This window comes from Oncorhynchus mykiss, chromosome 16 (genome assembly GCF_057628025.1).
Source record: "Oncorhynchus mykiss isolate SJ-2025 chromosome 16, ASM5762802v1, whole genome shotgun sequence".
NCBI lineage: Eukaryota > Metazoa > Chordata > Actinopteri > Salmoniformes > Salmonidae > Oncorhynchus > Oncorhynchus mykiss.
In genome coordinates, this window is record NC_143037.1 from 43,722,274 (window position 1) to 43,744,114 (window position 21,841).

General features: G+C 45.8%; 2 protein-coding genes across 10 annotated transcripts in view; one reads left to right on the forward strand and one right to left on the reverse strand.

The window, feature by feature from the left end:
- Nucleotides 1–14,396, forward strand: part of LOC110491982 (formin-like protein 3) — a 52,138-nt gene extending 37,742 nt beyond the window's left edge. For 2 of the 8 annotated variants that reach the window (XM_036946895.2, XM_090202792.1), the window contains 16 exons: nucleotides 873–1,058; nucleotides 1,320–1,469; nucleotides 2,238–2,339; nucleotides 2,694–3,078; nucleotides 3,789–3,872; nucleotides 4,073–4,197; nucleotides 4,477–4,679; nucleotides 5,055–5,358; nucleotides 5,611–5,691; nucleotides 5,942–6,071; nucleotides 6,213–6,373; nucleotides 6,715–6,816; nucleotides 7,632–7,724; nucleotides 8,044–8,167; nucleotides 8,866–9,001; nucleotides 12,459–14,396. In XM_036946895.2, coding sequence (XP_036802790.2) covers nucleotides 873–1,058; nucleotides 1,320–1,469; nucleotides 2,238–2,339; nucleotides 2,694–3,078; nucleotides 3,789–3,872; nucleotides 4,073–4,197; nucleotides 4,477–4,679; nucleotides 5,055–5,358; nucleotides 5,611–5,691; nucleotides 5,942–6,071; nucleotides 6,213–6,373; nucleotides 6,715–6,816; nucleotides 7,632–7,724; nucleotides 8,044–8,167; nucleotides 8,866–8,957 — 2,322 coding nt within the window. In that variant the 3' untranslated portion in view covers nucleotides 8,958–9,001; nucleotides 12,459–14,396. Of the gene's footprint in view, nucleotides 1–872; nucleotides 1,059–1,319; nucleotides 1,470–2,237; nucleotides 2,340–2,693; nucleotides 3,079–3,788; nucleotides 3,873–4,072; nucleotides 4,198–4,476; nucleotides 4,680–5,054; nucleotides 5,359–5,610; nucleotides 5,692–5,941; nucleotides 6,072–6,212; nucleotides 6,374–6,714; nucleotides 6,817–7,631; nucleotides 7,725–8,043; nucleotides 8,168–8,865; nucleotides 9,002–11,009; nucleotides 11,058–12,458 lie in introns of all 8 variants that reach the window. The other 6 variants (XM_036946894.2, XM_036946898.2, XM_036946897.2 and 3 more) reach the window with 3 other exon arrangements.
- Nucleotides 14,397–14,460: 64 nt separating this feature from the next.
- The window catches only part of LOC110491981 (low-density lipoprotein receptor-related protein 1), a 137,968-nt gene continuing 130,587 nt past the window's right edge, over nucleotides 14,461–21,841 (reverse strand). Inside the window, exons 87-91 of one of the 2 annotated variants that reach the window (XM_036946892.2) lie at nucleotides 18,505–18,578; nucleotides 18,248–18,341; nucleotides 17,623–17,658; nucleotides 16,879–17,023; nucleotides 14,461–16,619 (exon numbers count right to left, since the gene is read on the reverse strand). In XM_036946892.2, the coding sequence (XP_036802787.2) occupies nucleotides 16,470–16,619; nucleotides 16,879–17,023; nucleotides 17,623–17,658; nucleotides 18,248–18,341; nucleotides 18,505–18,578 (499 nt within the window). In that variant the 3' untranslated portion in view covers nucleotides 14,461–16,469. The remainder of the gene's footprint in view (nucleotides 16,620–16,878; nucleotides 17,024–17,622; nucleotides 17,659–18,247; nucleotides 18,342–18,504; nucleotides 18,579–21,841) is intronic. The other variant, XM_036946893.2, reaches the window with a different exon arrangement.

Consider the following 21,841-nt stretch of genomic DNA (forward strand, 5'->3'; position numbering starts at 1 on the left):
CTAACACGTTAGTTCTAGTAGTTTAAGTTGACTATGACGTGACAACAATATAGGCTGTAGCGGTTAGCGGTCATGATATGAAGGTTTGGCTTGGAAAGTTTTTTTTCGCCTGGTCACAGACAGCTGGTTTGTTGTGCACTGAAGTCCACAAGTGAAGGGTAAAGGTGAGAGGAGGAGAGTGCGTAGATAGCGGCGAGAAGGAATTATATATACAACAAGCTAAATGATCATGCTGTTTTTATGTGGCTGCTATGAAAGTGAAATGTTTGCGTGTGATCAGGGGTGTATTCATTCCGCCGGTTCTGTTGACAAACGTCTCTTAAACCGAAGCAAACGGAACGAAACGGAGATAAACATACCTGAATCTGTCGAATAGAAACTCTCGTTTGCAACTGTTGGACTAAAGATTACACCCTAGATCGGCTAGATGCAGGCCAGAATGTGCAAGGCGGTATTGAATGTGTCACCGTCTCTCATTTCTCTCGGTGTGCACCTACATTGTAAACATTCATTCATAGGCTAAGTTGTAGCAACCTCATGATGGGTACAGGGAAAACGTGAGTATCATGTAGTAGCCTAAGCCTATCGCTGTTACATTGAACTGGGTGAATGGAATATGAATGTCATCCAATGCGCTGTAATAGAAATAACACCATGCTCATCTTAAACGGCACCGACCGCCACTGGTCACTATCTCACCTGAAACTCTGTTATACGGCACAGCAACATCAAAGCATTTCGGAAACTGAGGAGAGTCAAAGGTGAACAGAACTGAAACACACTCTTTTGGATTTGAAGAGGACTTAAGACTGCAAACCCCTCCACAAATATGCTCCTGTCTGTATTGACATGTTGTTCCTATTCCTTTTCAGGTGTGCAAGGAGAAGCATCGCTTTGAGAAGCTGATGGAGTATTTCCACGTGGAGGACGGGAACATCGACTTCATGGTGGCCTGCATGCAGTTCATCAACATCATGGTCCACTCAGTAGAAGACATGAACTTCAGGGTTCACCTGCAGTACGAGTTCACTAAGCTGGGCCTAGATGACTACCTGGAGGTAAGGAGGACGCTATGAATACAATGTAATAACCAGGTATTCATTTGACCTGTCGCAAACATCCCCTTCAGCATTCCTTGAATGAAGTCTCCGAGGAGCCATACATGCTGTGTCTCATATGCTTTTTGAGGCAGCATTTGAAGGCAGGAAGTTAAAAATCGCCATTTTACGTCATGTCCCCTTTTCCAAGATGCCTTAAAACGTTGCCTTCTACGGTACCTTCATAAATGTGAACCTGAACCTCCCCTTCTCTCCCTACAGAAATCCAAGTACACAGAGAGTGACAAGCTGTCGGTCCAGATTCAGGCCTACCTGGACAATGTGTTTGATGTGGGCGGCCTGCTGGAGGACGCGGAGACCAAGAACGTGGCTCTGGAGAAGGTGGAGGAGCTGGAGGAACACTTGTCCCACGTAAGAACCCCAAGACTGACCAGACCCACCCGCTAAGCCTCTGTGCAGGAGTGGAATGTTTTCAAATGGGTTATAGGTCAAATACACACACGGCGATAAGTCTTTTAGTTGTTATTCACACTGAATTTTTATAGCACATTTGTCCTTCTCCGTACTGATGAATGTACATGAAAAGAGTTCTACGAAGTACCGTAGTCAGGTACGCCATTATCCGGTCAGGATTGGGTCTCCTCTGCTATTTCAGTCGGGCAGTAATGTGAAGTGCACCATCCCCCCCATGTTCTTCCAATGACCCCTTTCTAACACAGAAAGGTCAGGAGGCGCACGTGCCGTCATCTGGAGAATTTCAAAACAAACCCGGCTTTCAGGGGCCAGGAATTACGGGGGAGGAGGAGAGCGAGCATTCCCAGAGAATTCCTTTTACTACTTGTACAACATGTTATCCAATTTCAAAAGTGAAAGCTAACTAGGCTATGTCAGCCTCAGTTGAACCTGCTGTGTCATGCTGCAAAGCGTATCACATTTCTTACTGACGCTGCAGCGAATATAGTACACGAGAGCGAGAGAGAGAGATAGAGAGCAAAAGTGGAACTGGGCGAGATGCCCGAGGTGGACTTTACTGAATCAACGCTTTAATTCACCTCCTCTCCCCGCTATCCCTTTCTCCATCCCTGTTGTTCCATCTCCCCACTCACTCTGCTTCACTCTCCATGCCTGCTGCCTTCTCTTTCTTTCCTCGCCCTCTTCATCCTCTCCACCCTGCACTAGGTGACGGAGAAGCTGCTGGAGGTGGAGAATGAGACCATCATGAAAGTGGCTGACCTGGAGAAGCAGCTCCTGCAGAAGGACAAGGATCTCCACGTCATACGGGTAAAGACGAGCTGGGGTTCACGATTATGATACGGAATCAAATTGCCATTCCCGTTTCTCATATACGCCATCAAATGCACCCTTGATGATTCAGCACAGCCGCAGCTGTGTCTTCGCGCGTCTTCATGTTGTATTTAATATGTTGTTTTGCAGCAGTGTTTCACGACGCCTGGTTGAGTATATGTACGGCCGTGGCAGACTAACATCAACGTTTGATTAACTGTGCTCGAGCGAGAATGCTGTTATAGAAAATTGATCGGCAGGATATGGCATGATTATGATCCTGTATGGTTTTTCGGAGTCATCATAGAGCCGTTTCTCTCTCTGTCTCCCCCTGGTGGTCTGACCCAACAGGAGACGTACGAGTCGACCAACACCCAGGTCCACACCCTGAGGAGGATGATCAAGGAGAAGGACGCTGCCTTCCAGAGGAGCTTCAACATCGAGAAGCGCCTGCTGGAGATGGAACAGCAGGGGACCATCCGCCTCCGCAAGCAGCCGGACGGGGACATCGCCATCGAGCCCCTGGGAGGGGGCGGTGGTGGAGGAGGAGGGGGTAGAGGTCCGGGGGTGCCTCTGGGTGACTTTGGGCAGAACGGAGGATTCTCAGTGGGGCCTGGAGGAGTAACAGGGCCAGGAGGACCAGGAGGACCAGGGACTAGTCTACCATCGGCCAGTGAAGCACCACCTCCCCCGCCTCCCCCTCCTCCGCCTCCTCCTCCTCTGCCCTCTGCTTTAGGTACAGTACCATGATCAGTTATACTATTTCACTTCATTGTGCCGACTAGAACTATAAAAAGGTTGGCTTTGTTTTCACATTGTCCTTCATAGCAGGGGTTCCCACCCTTTTCTATTCCAAATTCCAAAGCCCACTGAAGAGGTTGAGAATCAATACCTTACAGCACAAACTATGGTGGGTGTGTAACCAGGCCAGTACAGCTCGGCTCTGTAGTGTGAAAAGGGTACTATGTGTGGTGTACATGTATGTAAGAGAGAGGAAGTCACTAGAGTCCAAAGGGACATGGGGGACATAGGTCTATGAGGGCAGATCTATTTTAGAGTTGCCCTCGTTGCCCTTTTGTGCCCAGCCAGGTGATTGGTCAGAGTAGGGCCCGGGCCCCGCCCGTCCAGACAGGAAAGGGAAACGCTAGGGTGTTTCCTCCCTCACTGTGAATCAAGGTGCTGACAGGCTGTGCGCGCACACACACACACACACACACACACACACACACACACACGGAAACAGCTGGATGGACGCACAACACTAGTGCATGCAATCATAAACAAATATTACTATTCGTCGTATTGATTTGGTACAGCATGCCTGAACTAGCCTCTCACAGATGTCCATACGCTTGGGATTTGATTACGGCTCATGAGAATAGAGCTGCCCAGACTTTGGCGTTATTGGTCGATGCTGACTTGAGTGTCTTGTGTTCTATTCCACAGGAGCGAATGCTCCACCCCCACCTCCTATGGCCCCGCCTTTACCAGGAACTGCACCCAACTTCATCCTCAATATGGGCCTATCAGGTAAGAGCGAACACCAGCCTCCAAATACAATGCATTGCACGTCTGCTATGGTGCCACTACGGTTCATTTGAACTTAAAAGGAAGTTAGGGTGGAGTGTACAATGTGTCGAAAAGATACAAGTCTGATTGTGTGATGGAAATGTGCATGATTGTCTATATAATGGATGTCCTGGTGTTCTATGTAAAATGTCGGTCTGCAGCTATCAGGATCAAGAAGCCCATCAAGACCAAGTTCCGCCTGCCTATTTTCAACTGGACCGCGCTGAAACCCAACCAGATCAACGGCACGGTCTTCAGCGAGATAGATGATGAACGAGTACTAGAGGTGAGTCTACCAGTCCAGGGGAAACCTCCCTTTCGGGGGCCTTCATCTGACAGTTTCTCTCTTCATTTTGGGCCCAAGTTGTTCCGTGTCATGACACGTGGTCAGGAAAATAGGCCCGCAAGGCCCTCCTCCTAACTCATTGTATACGGATAGTTAACCCTGCCCTGTTTTATTGCAATCAAAACCAAACAAAACTCAAATTAAAACAGGTATTTTTCATAGAAGATGTACATGCTTTGAGGTATCACGTTTGACTGAGTGTGTGGTGTCTGTCTATAGGAGCTGGATGTGGAGAAGTTTGAGGAGCTTTTTAAGACCAAGGCCCAGGGTCCTTTGGTGGACCTGAGTGGCCCCAAGACCAAAGTGTCTCAGAAGGCTGCCAACAAGGTCAGCCTGCTGGACGCAAACCGCTCCAAGAACCTGGCCATCACCCTGAGGAAGGCCAACAAGAGCACTGAGGAGATCTGCAAAGCCATACAGAGGTACGTACTGTAACCTATACCTCGCTTTCCACAAATCAAAATGTATTTTTACGTCAACAAATCAGTTGTCACAAAGTGCATTACAGTATCCCGGCCTGGGCCTTCAAAGAGCAAGCAGTGTCCAGGGAAAACTGCCTAGAAGGAAGTAACCTAGAGAGGAACCATACTCCGAGGGGCCCAACCATGTGGTTCTATGCTGCATCGTTTCCAGTTCTAGCGCTGATGTTTCTAACCTGTCTTCCCCCTTCTGATGCTTTCTGCAAGGTCTCCCTACTCATGTTTGACCTGAAAAGCACTGCCGGTGGACTTGGTGGAGTTTCTGATGTTTCTAACCTTTTCAGTGTTGCAACCTCTACTATCTGTTTCTCCTTATAGCTTTGATCTGAAGGCCTTGCCGGTGGACTTCGTGGAGTGTCTGATGCGTTTCCTTCCCACGGAGGCCGAGGGGAAGACGATGCGTCAGTACGAGCGGGAGCGGCGACCGCTGGACGCGCTGACGGACGAGGACCGATTCATGCTCTTCTTCTCCAAGATCGAACGGCTCACCCAGAGGATGAATATCATTACGTTCGTCGGGAACTTCTCGGAAAACGTCGGCATGCTGACCCCGCAGCTCAACGCCATCATCGCAGCGTCCGCGTCCGTCAAGTCTTCACCCAAGTTAAAACGCATGCTAGAGGTAAGGCTTCTCGCTCTTGGATTCCAACATCGGGGATTAAAGTAGTTTGACTTTGGATGACAAGCGTTGTTTCAGTTTTAGCAACCAGTGGTGAGTTTCCCCAAGAGTTTCTTAGCACTAAAATAATCTATGTCAGTTTTAGGCAATGGATCTTAGTGCAACAACTATTTTGGAAAACTTTTTTGTTTTTGCATGACCCTGGCCACATTTTTATGGCGCTAAGATTGTAATTCTTCTTTTATATGCTCATAGATCATCTTAGCCCTGGGAAACTACATGAACAGCAGCAAGAGAGGCTCTGTGTATGGCTTCAAGCTACAAAGTCTTGATCTGGTGAGTACTGTACGAAACAAAGTAGAACATTCTAGAGACTGTATCGTCATATTAGTTACAAGGGGCTAGACTTTTTTCAAGATGTACTCCTCCAGATCGAGAAGAGCCTTGGTTGATATGTATTCTGGTCATGCATTCAGTTTTAAGTGCTCAGTTTATCTCCATATTAGTTATACAAGGCTACAATTATACACTTGTTTCAAGAGTGATAAAAGAGGCTTGGCTAATATGCATTCCTCTCCTCCCACAGCTGCTGGACACCAAGTCTACAGACAGGAAGATGACTCTGCTCCACTACATAGCTGTGGTTGTCAAGGAGAAGTATCCAGAGCTGGCTAACTTCTTCAACGAACTACACTTTGTGGACAAAGCTGCTGCAGGTGAGTACACAGCTATAGACCTCATGAGACAGGACTGGGACTCCTCTTCTGACTGTATGAAGAAGACAGTTCATGTGAAGCACAGTAGAAATGAGGAGGCTTGATATTCGTGTGCCTGCGTGCGTATCTCTCTCTCTCTAGTGTCTCTGGAGAATGTGCTGCTGGACGTGCGGGAGCTGGGTAAAGGGATGGATCTGATCAGGAGAGAGTGTAGTCTCCACGACCACTCTGTTCTCAAGGGCTTCCTCCAGACTAGCGACACTCAGCTTGACAAACTGCAGAAGGACGCCAAGACTGCGGAGGTAAACTTAACACATCCTATCAAAACTGCAAACACAATGGTTCAATACTGGTCTGTAAACTTCTAAACGTCTTCCACTACCATAAAACCGCTAAAGCAAGCACAGCATTTTTCTTCAGGGAAAACAGCTTTGCAAAAACTAAAAACGGGTCAAAACCCAACACGACACAACTTAGTGTAACACCTCTCCCTAGAAGCAGCACAACAAAAGCCAAAAAGCCCAAGATACAACAATACAGGACAACACTTGATCTCAAACAAAAGGCTTTGTAAAGGTTGGCGATGTTGACAAATGTTGTGTTCCTGCCTTTTACACTTCTGTCTCCCCCGGTCATTTTCTAGGAAGCCTTCAACAATGTGGTCAACTATTTTGGGGAGAGCTCCAAGACGACTCCTCCGTCCGTGTTCTTCCCTGTGTTTGTGCGATTCATCAGAGCTTACAAGGTAAGGGAGGACCAAGCAGCACAGTTCTAACACGTACATGTATATAATATAGCAAACGTCGTTACAGTAAAGCGACTGCATATATTTATTATGCATATGGGATCCCTGTAGGGGATCACACTCTTACCAACTAAGCCACACAGGATTGTTTTTAGGTGGAGATTGCCCTCTGTCCTATGGGAGTTAGCCTAACCTTTGGTTAGTCTGGGTCTGGGTGTTGCCCTGCTGCCTCTAAGAGCAGAGCAGAGCTGTCTGTGTGCCACAGGACAGGGTGTGGACTGGAGTCACAGGTCTAATAACAGGATGGGCCAGCTGGGTCTGCCTTCAGAGCCGCAGCTGTGGTGTTTAGACTGGGTCCGGTCTCCCGCTTCCTACCCCCCTGCTTTCCCCTTTCTCCCCCTACCTCCCCACTCTGACCCCCGGACCGAGGGCCCCGCCCTGCCTCTGCATCGCCATGCCTCCACCCTCCCTGCCCCCCCCCCCCCCCGGGAAGGACAGACGGCCCTGCCTCCGCCTGTTGGACAGCCCTGCCACACAGACACCTTCCTGAGATTGTTCTCTACAAGAATGTATGGATCTGCGCGCTTGCATGCGTATCTGTGTGTGTGAGAGCGAGAGAAACAGAGAGGGGATCAGAGTGAGAGAGGGAGACACACAGAAAAATGTATGTTGCTGACTGTTTTGCTACATGAAAGTGTGTTGTCTCTGTTTACTCAACACCCAAAACCATTTCTTCTATTGTAAACTAGATATATTTCCGTGTCTTGATTTGTATTTCTCTGAGTGGCGTCCATTTTGTGTTCTCCTCCCTACAGGATGCGGTGGTGGACAATGAGCAGAGGAAAAAGCAGGAGGAAGCCATGAGAGAGAAATTACTGGCTCAGGAGGCCAAGCAACACGACCCCAAGGTACAGTACTAGAAGTCTCCCTAGCCCTGACTGACAGACAAGGCCCAAAAAAACAGGAAGATTATAATAGTCACTGGACTCAACCAACAGTAGTAAAATTGAGCTTATTGTACAACGATTCTAGAGGGTCTAGATGTAGAATGTAGACTAATTTGTGGATAATCTTGCGATCAACAGTGCCTTTATATTTCCTCAATATATTTCTCACACTTCCAATAAGGAGTTCATGCATTTTATACGATTGAAATGATCCGTGGGCAGCTCAAGTTATTTGGGCGACCTCGGCAGGATTTGATCCTTCCTCCTCTCTCCCTCCTAGGTCCAGGTAGTGAAGAAGAGGCAGCAGCAACAGGAGCTGATCTCAGAGCTGCGTAAACGCCAGGCTAAGGACCACCGGCCCGTCTACGAGGGGAAGGACGGCACCATCGAGGATATCATCACAGGTGGGCTCGACATGCAGCCACGCAGGCAGCCACGCAGCCCCCAGCCGGGCCCCAGGTCTCCTGGTCCAAACCCCAGTCCTAGGGGCAGAGGCCGGGGCCAGGCTAAGATCACTGTGGTCCTCAACTGCTCGGCTGGAGGAGCACTCTGTTACGTGGTTCAGACACCACTGCTCGAGGCTATCCAGCAGCTAGACAGCAGCAGATTCCAGTTCTGAACGTCCCAGTAGTTGTGTTTTTTTGTGGCCTGCTAGTTGTCTAGATGAGTACGGTCTCGTTATTACAGAGTAGAGTAGGCCTGTAGTTAAGCCATTGGCTGTTATGCGCGTCCCAGTAGGTCAAAAAAAAAATGCCACCGTGTCCCGATGCCCTGTTTCGTGGGAGGTGCAAACTCAGGACAGTTTCTAACTTCACTCTCATTAATCAGCGTCGACAGTGAAATCTAAATGATCAATGTTAATAATATGCTAATAATGCTTCCTCCCCAGTACTGGTCCTTTACAACACTTGTGTCATCTCCGTTACTCTACATACAGTATAGCCCTGTCATCCTGGACATAGTGCGCATCTCAAATAGCACTTTATTCCCTGTAGTGCACTACATAGGGAATAGGGTGCTTTTCAGACGTGTACAACAGTACAGTAACAGTACAGGTTCCTCTGTCTCAGGTGTGACGTTTTCTCCCCTCCTCCCCCCTCAGTGCTGAAGAGCGTCCCCTTCACAGCCCGTACTGCTAAACGAAGCTCACGGTTCTTCTGTGAAGCACAGCTCTGTGATGACTCCAACTGCTAGCCCCTACAGTTCCTCCCCCCTAATGCCAAGGTTGTCCAGAACAGGTGTCCTCTCCTCGTTACCCCCCCCCCCGCCCTTGCCTGACCACTCTGCATGCAGCATGACCACCTCGTCACTCCCTAAGATTACTCCTTACCCCCCTCCCTTTACTAATTTAGGCCAGTCTGCAGTTTGCTTGAATCCCGGCCTTTAACTCTTATTGGTGGCAAGTGTGTCTTCTATCTACCTCAAAGGACTTCTACCTGAATTAACAGGATATAAGTCAGCCAGCCAAACCTCTGAATGACTGAACCTGATATTTAGATATTCATACTGAACAAAAATATAAAATGCAACATGCAACAATTTCAACGATTTTTCTGAGTTACAGTTCATCTAAGGAAATCAGTCAGTTGAAATAAAGGAATTAGGTCCTAATCTGTAGATGTCTCATGACTGGGAATACAGATATGTATCGGTTGGGTCACAGACACTGTACCTTTAAAAAAAAAAAAAAAAGTAGGGGCGTGGATCAGAAAACCAGTCAGTATCTGGTGTGACCACCATGCAGCCTAACACATCTCCTTCACACAGAGTTGATCAGGCTGTTGATTGTGGCCTGTGGAATGTTGTCCCACTCCCCTTCAATGGTTGTGCGAAGTTGCTGGATATTGGTGGGAACTGGAACACGCTGACGTACATATCGATCCAGAGCATCCCAAACATGCTCAATGGGTGGCATGTCTGGTGAGTATGCAGGCCATGGAAGAATTGGGACATTTTCAGCTTCCAGGAATTGTGTCCAGATCCTTGCGACATGGGGCCGTGCATGGGGGCATCTGAGGTGATGGCGACGGATGAATGGCACGACAATGGGCCTCAGGATCTCGTCACGGTATCTCTGTGCATTCCAATTGCCATTGATAAAATGCAATTGTCTGTAACTTATGCCTGCCCATACCATAACCCCACCCCCATAGGGAACTCTGTTCACGACATTGACGTCAGCAAACATCTCGCCCACACGACGCGATACACGCGGTCTGCCATCTACCCGGTACAATCGAAACTGGGATTAACCTGTGAAGAGCACACTTCTCCAGCGTGCCATTGTCCATCGAAGGTGAGCATTTGCCCACTGAAGTCGCTTACGACGCCAAACTGCAGTCAGCTTCGCTGAGACAGTTTCTGCAGAAATTCTTCAGTTGTGCAAACCCACAGTTTCGTCTGCTGTCCGGGTGGCTGGTCTCATATGATCCCGCAGGTGAAGAAGCCGGATGTGGAGGTCCTGGGCTGGTGTGGTTATATATGGTCTGCAGTTGTGTGGCCGATTGGACGTACTGCCAAATTCTCTAAAACGACATTCTGGTAGAGAAATGAACATGACATTTTCTGGCAACAGCTCCGGTGGACATTCCTGCAGTCAGCATGCCAATTGCACGCTCCCTCAAAACTTGAGACATCTGTGGCATTGTGTTGTGACAAAACTGCACATTTAGATTGGCCTTTTATTGTCCCCAGCACAAGGTTCACCTGTGTAATGATCATGCCGTTTAATTGGATTCTTGATATCCCACACCTGTCAGGTGGACTATCTTGGCAAATGAAAATTGCTCAATTACAGGGATGTAAACTAATTTGTGCTCAAAATATTAGAGAAATATGCTTTTTGTGCATATGGAACAATTCTGGGATCTTTTATTTCAGCTCATGAAACATGGGACCAACACTTTACATGTTGCGTTTATATTTTTGTTCAGCATAGTACGCAGTATGAAATATAATCATATAATCAAGTTGCATTTACTGTAGCATAATCGCATGAGTATGAAAAGCTACATTATGTATAAGATATCAGTTTTTTCAGGTTTTATACTTTTTGAGATGTATTTATTTAAATAAAAATATACAGTATTAAGAAGTTTGGCTATAAAACCAATCTTGTTAACCAAACAGTGCCTTGTTGTTCCATGAAACTAACTAATGTGGTTGGTTTGGTTTCTCTCTAACCTGGTAACAACCTTTCCTCAACCATCAATCACTCTTTTTCCTTCATTCTACCCCTCTGAACAGCTGAACAGAAGATAAATAACAGTATATGCCACTCCTAAACGCTGCAGGGTAAGGAAGGTAGCCTGAAGCCTGGCCTGTCTGCTTTGGCCCTGCTTGTACTGTGGCCCCTCTGTGTGCTGCTAGCTACACAGTATATGGTGCTGCTAGTCATGTCAGCTGCTTTAGCCAATCCAGCGCTTCAGATTCATTATAACAGCTAGAACTGCTTTGCTGTACTGCACAGCAGTAAGGTATGCTATGCTTTACAACAGTCAGATATGCTTTACTGTACTGTGAAGAGCACACTTCTCCAGCGTGCCATTGTCCATCGAAGGTGAGCATGCATAAGGTATGCTATGCTTTACAACAGTCAGATATGCTATGCTTTACAACAGTCAGATATGCTTTACTGTACTGCACAGCAGTAAGGTATGCTATGCTTTACAACAGTCAGATATGCTTTACTGTACAACAGTAAGAAACATGCAGCTGAGCCTACAGTGCTGTGAGATTTATATAGCGGTTTACAACCCCCTCAGCATTTCAAACAGACCAACTCCCTTTCCCCAAAGAGCCAGCAGAAGCGCACGTATCCAGCCTCGTTTCCATTTTTATTCATGTATTTTATTTAACTAGGCAAGTCAAACAGTGTACCTCTCAAGATAAGACTATTTCATCCACCATTCTACTCAGGTCCCTCCATCCCCACCTCACTCACCTCTTTCTTGCATGCTGTGTCCAGTGTTCTGTCCATCCGCCACTCACCGGTCTGTCACCTGTTGATGTCATGTCTCAACGTCCTGTTTTGCCCTGTTAACTGTGACTTGCGGTGTGCTGAGCAGCTCGATGGTCAACGAGCTCTGCTGAGCCCCCTGCACATCCACACAAACACCATCATATTCTGACAAAAGGACATGCATACATACATACTCAGAAAAATAGGTAATACTATTTGAACACTCCAGTATAAAAGGGCTACATAACACTGTCATAATCATGACGTAGCTGATAAATATTTTGTGTCTTCAGCATAGTATCTCACGGAGCTCGTTGACTGCCACAACTGTGATATTATTTTAACGTTTTATTATTTTGTTCCCTAGTTAGGTTGTTGAGATTTATTTGAATAACTATACTACCCCCCCCCCCCCCCATAGCCTTGGATTGAAAAATCCATATTTCTCTGTCAGTTTTAAGTTGACAATGCAAGGCTATGGGAAGGCATCATTCTGTTATTGGTTAACGGATATCCACTTTCAATTGGCTACCCATTTGACAACATATAAGTAAAATTGGAAAATGGGAAACATAATTGGCACTCTATTTGCAGAAATATACTGTTAGGATAAGCACTGCAAATAGAAGTTACTTCATCAACAACCTCAAACATGAGCATGATGCCACTGGAGCAGTTTGACTTCCCAGTTAACCTGAGTGACCCCTCTCTCCCCCTCCCTCACCCACTCACAGATCTCCGCAGCCAGCCTTTCCTGCGGCATGACGCGATGATCCGGAGCGGCTGGAAGAGACCCTAAACAAACCACTCGTTCCTCCTCATTTATCCCCCATTCGCTTTATAACCCCCCCCCCTTCCCTACCTGTGTCCCGGTGGTCTCACCCACCCGAGGCTGCATCTCCCTGCAGATCAGAGACTGAAAGCCGGACAGGACTGAACCAATGGCCCAAGTTTTAAGGGGGTATTTATTTATTTATGGAGATCCTATATGGACACGATCTCTCAACAAGCAGGTATAAGCACAGACATCAGGTGGGTTAGTCTACCCCCTCTCCCACTGCAAACACACACCGCATGCACGAAGGCACACACACAGAAAATAGAGGACTACAGCGATTGCCAGTGTTGGCATTAAGAACAGGAGATGAGCCCTTAAAGGGGGGGCTCGCCTCACAAAAGCAGGAAGGACACTGCAACTGCATAATGTGGACATGGAACCAGAAGTGCCTCCTGCCAAGTGCCTGCCAACGTGGATCTCATTTCCTTGAATGTGGATTTCCTCCACGCAAGTGGAGGATGGGAGACAGTCGGTCGGTTGTATAAAATGACAGCATATGTTGACTCTACTGCTGGGATTTCCATTTCAAAGAGAACAGGGTTGTTTTCAGGCCCGAAACGAAAGGAAACAGACTGAAACAGGGAGGGACTAGCTGGACCTGACCAATAAGAAATGCTTATTTTTCCTGGCAAAACGCTTTAGGTTCTGAGCCCTAATGAATATGGCCCAGGGTTTTGCCATCGCAGAACGTCTCTGTCCACAGATTGAAGATTATTGTTCCGAGTCTTTGGAGAGGTTTCTGTACAAGCTAGCCAAACCAAACTTCCTCTACTCGGTCTTATTATTTTGAGAACGAATTAAGTGCCTTTTTTGTTTAGACAGTATTATTTCTGTGACTCAGCTATAATTTGTATCTTTAGTTGTTAAATATTTGATTTTTTTTTTATTGCATTTGTTTGATAACATTACCTTCAAAAAAAAAGAAAGAAAAAAAAAGAATCATATGCAATGGTTTGGAATCAGAATTCCAGCTTTAATCACTATACAGTATTTAAAGGTTGCTTCTCAGCACTGTTCTCTAAATTCGTTTAGGCCAGTGTCTGAAAACATTTGAGTGGGTAAAAACATTCCATGTATTTACTTTCTATTACTTTTAACTTTATGACCTACAGTCCAATCACCACTTCAGTCTTACCACTTAGGCCGGGATTCATTCCAATCCGCCATATGGTGCAGTTGACATTTAGGGCTCTATTCAAAAAACTGGATCGCTGGAGCGTTACATAGAAATGTTAAAGGTCATTTCCCGACTGAGCCGACAATATGCAGCGTTTTACAGTGAATGCAGTCGGCGCTGACGCCGGAGCTTTGCCTTTAAACTTCAAATCACGCCGAACTTCCGAGACACGGGTTGAGTAGAGCCCTTTAAAAAAAGTCTGTCCGATTAAGCCAAGATATCCGGCGTTTCCGTCAATACGGCCATGCATTTGTTTGGTAGGTAAAGAATGCACTGCCATGAGTCGAACCATGTTCTTTATGCATCAAGTTCCTGAACTGTCACGATGAACAATTTCCCCCCTAATAGCCATCAAGTTAAGCACAATGACTGTGCACTCAGATCTACAAATCGGTGTTTCAATATGGCATTTCCACAAATGGGACAGCGCATATTTACACTACTTACATTGCCTTAATGTTGTACGAGACACTACTTCTATAGCAGATATTTCTACGTATATTTACATTTGATGTAAATCAACGAATTTTACGCCTTTTACTTGTGCTTGTCTGTCGTAAGGATGAAATGAAATAGTCCCTGACATTTGATGCGTGTTGTCCAAAAGACCCCGCCCCCCCCCCCCCTTAATAAACAAAATGACAATGTGACTCACAATTGAAAGTCTCTGCTGTCTCTCACTCATTTTTTCACACCAAATGAAAGTCAGATCCACAATGCATTTCTACTATAAAAATCCATTTAATTTCTGATATCAAAAAGAAATAAAATCATAACTAACCGAAACAGAGCAACAAATCCACGTGAGGGGTTTTGTTGTTGCTGAAGTGTTTTTCTGTCAAAATCAAAACAGATTGTTCCTAATTTACATTATTCAAATAAAAATGTAACACAGCAGAAATGTTATTCAAATCCAAATGATAGTGGATACTGTTAATAAAAGTAATGGTTAAGCTAGAACAGTTTGCTATAGGGTGTGTGTGTGTGTGTGTGTTGTGAATCGCATGCAGTGTCATCTGTAATACAGTATGGCAGTTATGGCTGATCACCTCCAACTGGTTAGAAGCAGCATGTTCAGCAGCGCGTGATTGGCTGAGACTGAGCCTGGACCAATGACAGACAGGCAGGCAGTTCTATCATACACACAAAACAGGCAGACAGACAGGGCTGGCTGGCTGACAGATGGTTAGACGGACAAGCCGACAGACAGACGGCTAGCTAGCGTTAGCAGCAAGGCAGAGGGGGAAAATCAACAGGGGACGCTAATCAGGAGGCTAATAGTCCGAACCTCCCAAGGAATGCACTTACAATGAGCAGAAACCGAAATTACAGAGGCATAATGTAATTATTACATACATTCAAAACAAAACAAAAACCACAGCATTGTTGTTATAAATCCCCACTGAAGTACCATTAAAAACAACTGGCCTCTCCTGAAAGTATGTTTACTATCACCAACAAAAGACAAAAGCATGTTCAGCTCGTTGTTACACGGTAGATGTTTGTTTCCCCCCCCCCCCAGCAATGGCAGGTATTCACAGAGGCATTCTTGGTGCCAAACTGCCTATTTCCAGGATGAACGTTACAGTTGATACTGAAATAAACAGTCACTGAGCTGATCCATGAACCCTCTGGGCCCCAATATGAATCACCCGTCATATCAAGCCCCCCCCCCAAAAAAAAAAACATGTCCTCTCGTAACCTAAAGACTTCCTCAGTTACTTCCCCGGGAACTGTCATCCTGGAATGTTTGCTCCAATACAATCATATTCCTCCAACACATTACACACTCCATTAACCCACTGACTTTTCATTAAGCAAAAAAATAAAAAAATCAGCCGTTCATTTATTCAAGACCAAAACAGAAAAGGTGGTGGAACATAGTACAGACAGACTGCTATATGTTGTTTTGTATTCCTGGGTATATTGTCAAGACACTTTGTTAATAGGGTTATATATATATATATATATATATATATATATATATGCGTGTGTAAATATATTTCACTTTTAGTCTGTGCAAGGAGGTAAAAGACAATCACTCAACTGAACGGACATTAGTATGTGTGACGCTGACTGACTCGGTCATGTGGACATGTGCAGTTCTGGTTCTAGTTCCTGAACTACAGTTCCAGAACTCTTTTCGTTCCATCGGCTATGGTCTCACTCTGCACCTCCAGCATAGACCGAACCGGCATCACTAGGCATTCGGAACTGACTTGAGTATTGAACTTGGCCCCCCTCTTTTCTCCACATCTTTCACAAACAACAAGAAATCCTCTGAAATGGAACAATGTTTTTTTCCCCCCCCCTCTATACAATTCATACAAAAATAAAAACGTAAAATTGTCCCACTGCTGTTTGTTTTGCTCTACACCTTTGCACAGAGGTAGCGGCTATATGGATGAAGGGGGGCGGGAGGGAGAGTAGCGAGGGAGGATGGAGGTGAGCAACATTTTAAAACAAGAGAGTTGAATGAATAAATCTGTCTATAAAATGCTTCTTCCTTTTTCTGACCAGAGGATTTTTTTTTTTGTTTTTTTTTTTGTCAAAAGAACAAAATATAATACTGCAATCACATACAAAAGTACTCCTTCATTTTATACAGTGTTCTCGCTTTCTTTTCTGTTTCTTTTCTCGATTGGTAAAAAGGCATAAGATCAGCGTTTGTCTCTTTGCGGGTGTGGTCTAGCCTTGGCTCGGTCATGCCTGACCTCTGACCCCTGACCCCTAGGCCAGCGGGTCACTCATGTCCTCGTCCTCCCCATCGTCCCCCTGTGACAGCAACTCTTTCTTCTCGTCTGTACTAGCCAATGAGCTGCGGCTGTTGTGGGCTCCCATGTACAGGGTGGCGTACACAGGGTTGGTGAAGTTGGTGGGCTGTAGGGAGGGGGGGACACAGAAACAATGTTTTGGACAAAGCGCATACAAGAGTCCTCAATTAGGTTTCATTTGCAATCCAGGTACTTTGTGGCAGAGTGCAGAAAAAGGTTTTACATGGTGTCAATGCCAAATTCATTCCCGATGAGTTAAGAAGTGCTGCTGTGTTAAAAAAACAAGTATCAAAACAACTGTGTTAAAACAAGTGTTGCCTATTTAAGATGGGTCACGTGTGAAGATCAGGAAACGTGCGTGTTACCTTGTCTGGATCTAAAGCAAAGTCCGAATCCAGGAGTTCCCCAGCATCGTCGTCTGGCTCCCCTTCGTAGATCTTATAGGCTGGGTTCCCTATCTCCACGTTCATGGCCCCGTTGGTCATCCTGTGATGCTGGAAGCCCTTGGCACTGTGGACACACACACAGAGCGAGATTGTTTCTTCCCAACGCGGACAGTCGCAGAGACGTAGCCACAACACAGGAGCACCGGCTGAACGTACCGAGGGCCTTGAATCAAGCCACAGACAGGAGAGACATCCAGCATGCGACACCAGCTACATGTACAGTACAGTACAGGAAAACGGCTCCCACACAGTCAAGGCAGCACAGAACCACGGTAAAATTGACAAAACAAATGAGCTTTAAAATGAGCATCCTGGTGAATGCTGGATTTTCCACAACGCAAATGTTCCACCGCCACAATGCAGGCACAGAAGCATCACTGATAGACACATGTATTTACACACGTAGATAGGGAAAGGTATGGATGGGTAAGGAAGAACCAATCAATCTATCTGTCAATACACCCCTGCGTCCCTGGGTGGGGAAACCCTGTTCCCGAACAAGAGAGAGGAGGGCAGGGACAGACAGACCGACTCTACTACAGAAAGACGAGCAAAATGGAGGACTGTCACAGGACCGACAGACAAGACGGTGGCTTAGATGAGGCATTGGGGAGAAGGGGGAGGATCTGTGGGGGGGTGCTGGACATGACCCTATTAAGTTACCGAGAACGTCTGGAGCGTTTTCCCGGCCATTCAGACCTAGATTGAGAGCGATAGAGAGAGAAGAGAGAGAGGAGAGAGATAAAGAAGGAGCGTGATGGTGGGAGGTAAAGATGACAGGTGGAAAAGAGATTCGAGTTTGACCTAATGAGTGGGAGCCCTCCCACCCAGTTCCAACACAATGGTTGTCTACTTCAGTAGCCCCCCCCCCCACCCCAAAATAAATGGGGGACGACGACGACGACGACGACTCGGTTAGAATGTACTAGTAAAATCCTTTTGTCATGTCAGTCATTGCATACCCTAGAGAGCCATTTAGAACTAGTCAGAAATGTCCAGTTCAACTAGGCCATCCCAGCTAACGTTTCTTAAGCTAGGTTTCTTAAGCCCAAAGATTTTGTTGGAATATTTGAGTCACTCAAATACCACAAGCATACACATTAGAAATGGGAAAAAAATGTCCAGAATTGCTAGAACATTTGCTTAAAAATGGCTATATTTTCTCTGCACCTCATGACAAAATGTGTAGAATTGCAGGAAACATGAACCTGAAAAAAAAAAAATCCCCCAATGCTGGAAGGGGGGCCTGAGTGAAAGAGTTTGGGAACACCTGATCTACTCCACTCACCCACGCATTCTCCTCTTGTACCACAAGATGGCGCCGACGACCAGCAGCGCCAGTAACAACAGCAGCAGCACTGGGATGACTATGGAGGCTGAACCTGCAGAGAGAGCAACACGGACACCAATGAGAACAGAGTATATGCAATACGTCGGCCAATGTGACGGACAGGTTACACCATGTATTGTGTTATAATCATGCGTTACAGTCTGTAGTTATAACATGTGTTTCACTCACACTGTACAGAGACTAAAGTAACTTACTTCCACTGGAGACAGGAGAATCAACAGGCGAGGCAATGACTTCACATCGATACCCACTCCATTCTATAGGACACCTAAATACACGTAACACAGGTTAGAGACCCCTAAATACACGTCACACAGGTTACAGAGACACCTAAATACACGTCACACAGGTTACAGAGACACCTAAATACACGTCACACAGGTTAGAGACACCTAAATACACGTCACACAGGTTAGAGACACCTAAATACACGTCACACAGGTTAGAGAGAGACACCTAAATACACGTCACACAGGTTAGAGAGACACCTAAATACACGTCACACAGGTTAGAGACACCTAAATACACGTCACACAGGTTAGAGACACCTAAATACACGTCACACAGGTTAGAGAGACACCTAAATACACGTCACACAGGTTACAGAGAGACACCTAAATACACGTCACACAGGTTACAGAAAGACACCTAAATACACGTCACACAGGTTAGAGAGACACCTAAATACACGTCACACAGGTTAAAGACACCTAAATACACGTCACACAGGTTACAGAGAGACACCTAAATACACGTCACACAGGTTACAGAAAGACACCTAAATACACGTCACACAGGTTAGAGAGACACCTAAATACACGTCACACAGGTTAGACACCTAAATACACGTCACACAGGTTACAGAGAGACACCTAAATACACGTCACACAGGTTAGAGAGACACCTAAATACACGTCACACAGGTTACAGAGAGACACCTAAATACACGTCACACAGGTAAGAGAGACACCTAAATACACGTCACACAGGTTAGAGAGACACCTAAATACACGTCACACAGGTTAGAGAGACACCTAAATACACGTCACACAGGTTACAGAGAGACACCTAAATACACGTCACACAGGTTAGAGAGACACCTAAATACACGTCACACAGGTTAAAGAGAGACACCTAAATACACGTCACACAGGTTAGACACCTAAATACACGTCACACAGGTTAGAGAGACACCTAAATACACGTCACACAGGTTACAGAGAGACACCTAAATACACGTCACACAGGTTAGACACCTAAATACACGTCACACAGGTTACAGAGAGACACCTAAATACACGTCACACAGGTTAGAGAGACACCTAAATACACGTCACACAGGTTACAGAGAGACACCTAAATACACGTCACACAGGTTACAGAGAGACACCTAAATACACGTCACACAGGTTACAGAGACACCTAAATACACGTCACACAGGTTAGACACCTAAATACACGTCACACAGGTTACAGAGAGACACCTAAATACACGTCACACAGGTTAGACACCTAAATACACGTCACACAGGTTACAGAGAGACACCTAAATACACGTCACACAGGTTAGAGAGACACCTAAATACACGTCACACAGGTTAAAGACACCTAAATACACGTCACACAGGTTAGAGAGACACCTAAATACACGTCACACAGGTTAAAGAGAGACACCTAAATACACGTCACACAGGTTACAGAGAGACACCTAAATACACGTCACACAGGTTACAGAGAGACACCTAAATACACGTCACACAGGTAAGAGAGACACCTAAATACACGTCACACAGGTTAGACACCTAAATACACGTCACACAGGTAAGAGAGACACCTAAATACACGTCACACAGGTTAGACACCTAAATACACGTCACACAGGTTAGAGAGACACCTAAATACACGTCACACAGGTTACAGAGAGACACCTAAATACACGTCACACAGGTTAGACACCTAAATACACGTCACACAGGTTACAGAGAGACACCTAAATACACGTCACACAGGTTACAGAGAGACACCTAAATACACGTCACACAGGTTAGAGACACCTAAATACACGTCACACAGGTTACAGAGAGACCTAAATATACGTCACACAGGTTAGAGACACCTAAATACACGTCACACAGGTTAGAGACACCTAAATACACGTCACACAGGTTACAGAGAGACACCTAAATACACGTCACACAGGTTACAGAGAGACACCTAAATACACGTCACACAGGTTAGACACCTAAATACACGTCACACAGGTTACAGAGAGACACCTAAATACACGTCACACAGGTAAGAGAGACACCTAAATACACGTCACACAGGTTACAGAGACACCTAAATACACGTCACACAGGTTACAGAGACACCTAAATACACGTCACACAGGTTAGAGAGACACCTAAATACACGTCACACAGGTTACAGAGACACCTAAATACACGTCACACAGGTTACAGAGAGACACCTAAATACACGTCACACAGGTTACAGAGACACCTAAATACACGTCACACAGGTTACAGAGAGACACCTAAATACACGTCACACAGGTTACAGAAAGACACCTAAATACACGTCACACAGGTTACAGAGACACCTAAATACACGTCACACAGGTTACAGAGAGACACCTAAATACACGTCACACAGGTTACAGAGACACCTAAATACACGTCACACAGGTTACAGAGAGACACCTAAATACACGTCACACAGGTTACAGAGAGACATCTAAATACACGTCACACAGGTTACAGAGAGACACCTAAATACACGTCACACAGGTTACAGAGAGACATCTAAATACACGTCACACAGGTTAGAGACACCTAAATACACGTCACACAGGTTACAGAGAGACATCTAAATACACGTCACACAGGTTACAGAGAGACACCTAAATACACGTCACACAGGTTACAGAGAGACATCTAAATACACGTCACACAGGTTAGAGAGAGACACCTAAATACACGTCACACAGGTTACAGAGAGACATCTAAATACACGTCACACAGGTTAGAGACACCTAAATACACGTCACACAGGTTACAGAGAGACACCTAAATACACGTCACACAGGTTACAGAGAGACACCTAAATACACGTCACACAGGTTACAGAGAGACACCTAAATACACGTCACACAGGTTACAGAGAGACACCTAAATACACGTCACACAGGTTACAGAGAGACATCTAAATACACGTCACACAGGTTAGAGACACCTAAATACACGTCACACAGGTTACAGAGACACCTAAATACACGTCACACAGGTTACAGAGACACCTAAATACACGTCACACAGGTTACAGAGACACCTAAATACACGTCACACAGGTTAGAGAGAGACACCTAAATACACGTCACACAGGTTACAGAGAGACACCTAAATACATGTCACACAGGTTAGAGAGAGACACCTAAATACACGTCACACAGGTTACAGAGAGACACCTAAATACACGTCACACAGGTTACAGAGAGACACCTAAATACATGCCACACAGGTTACAGAGAGA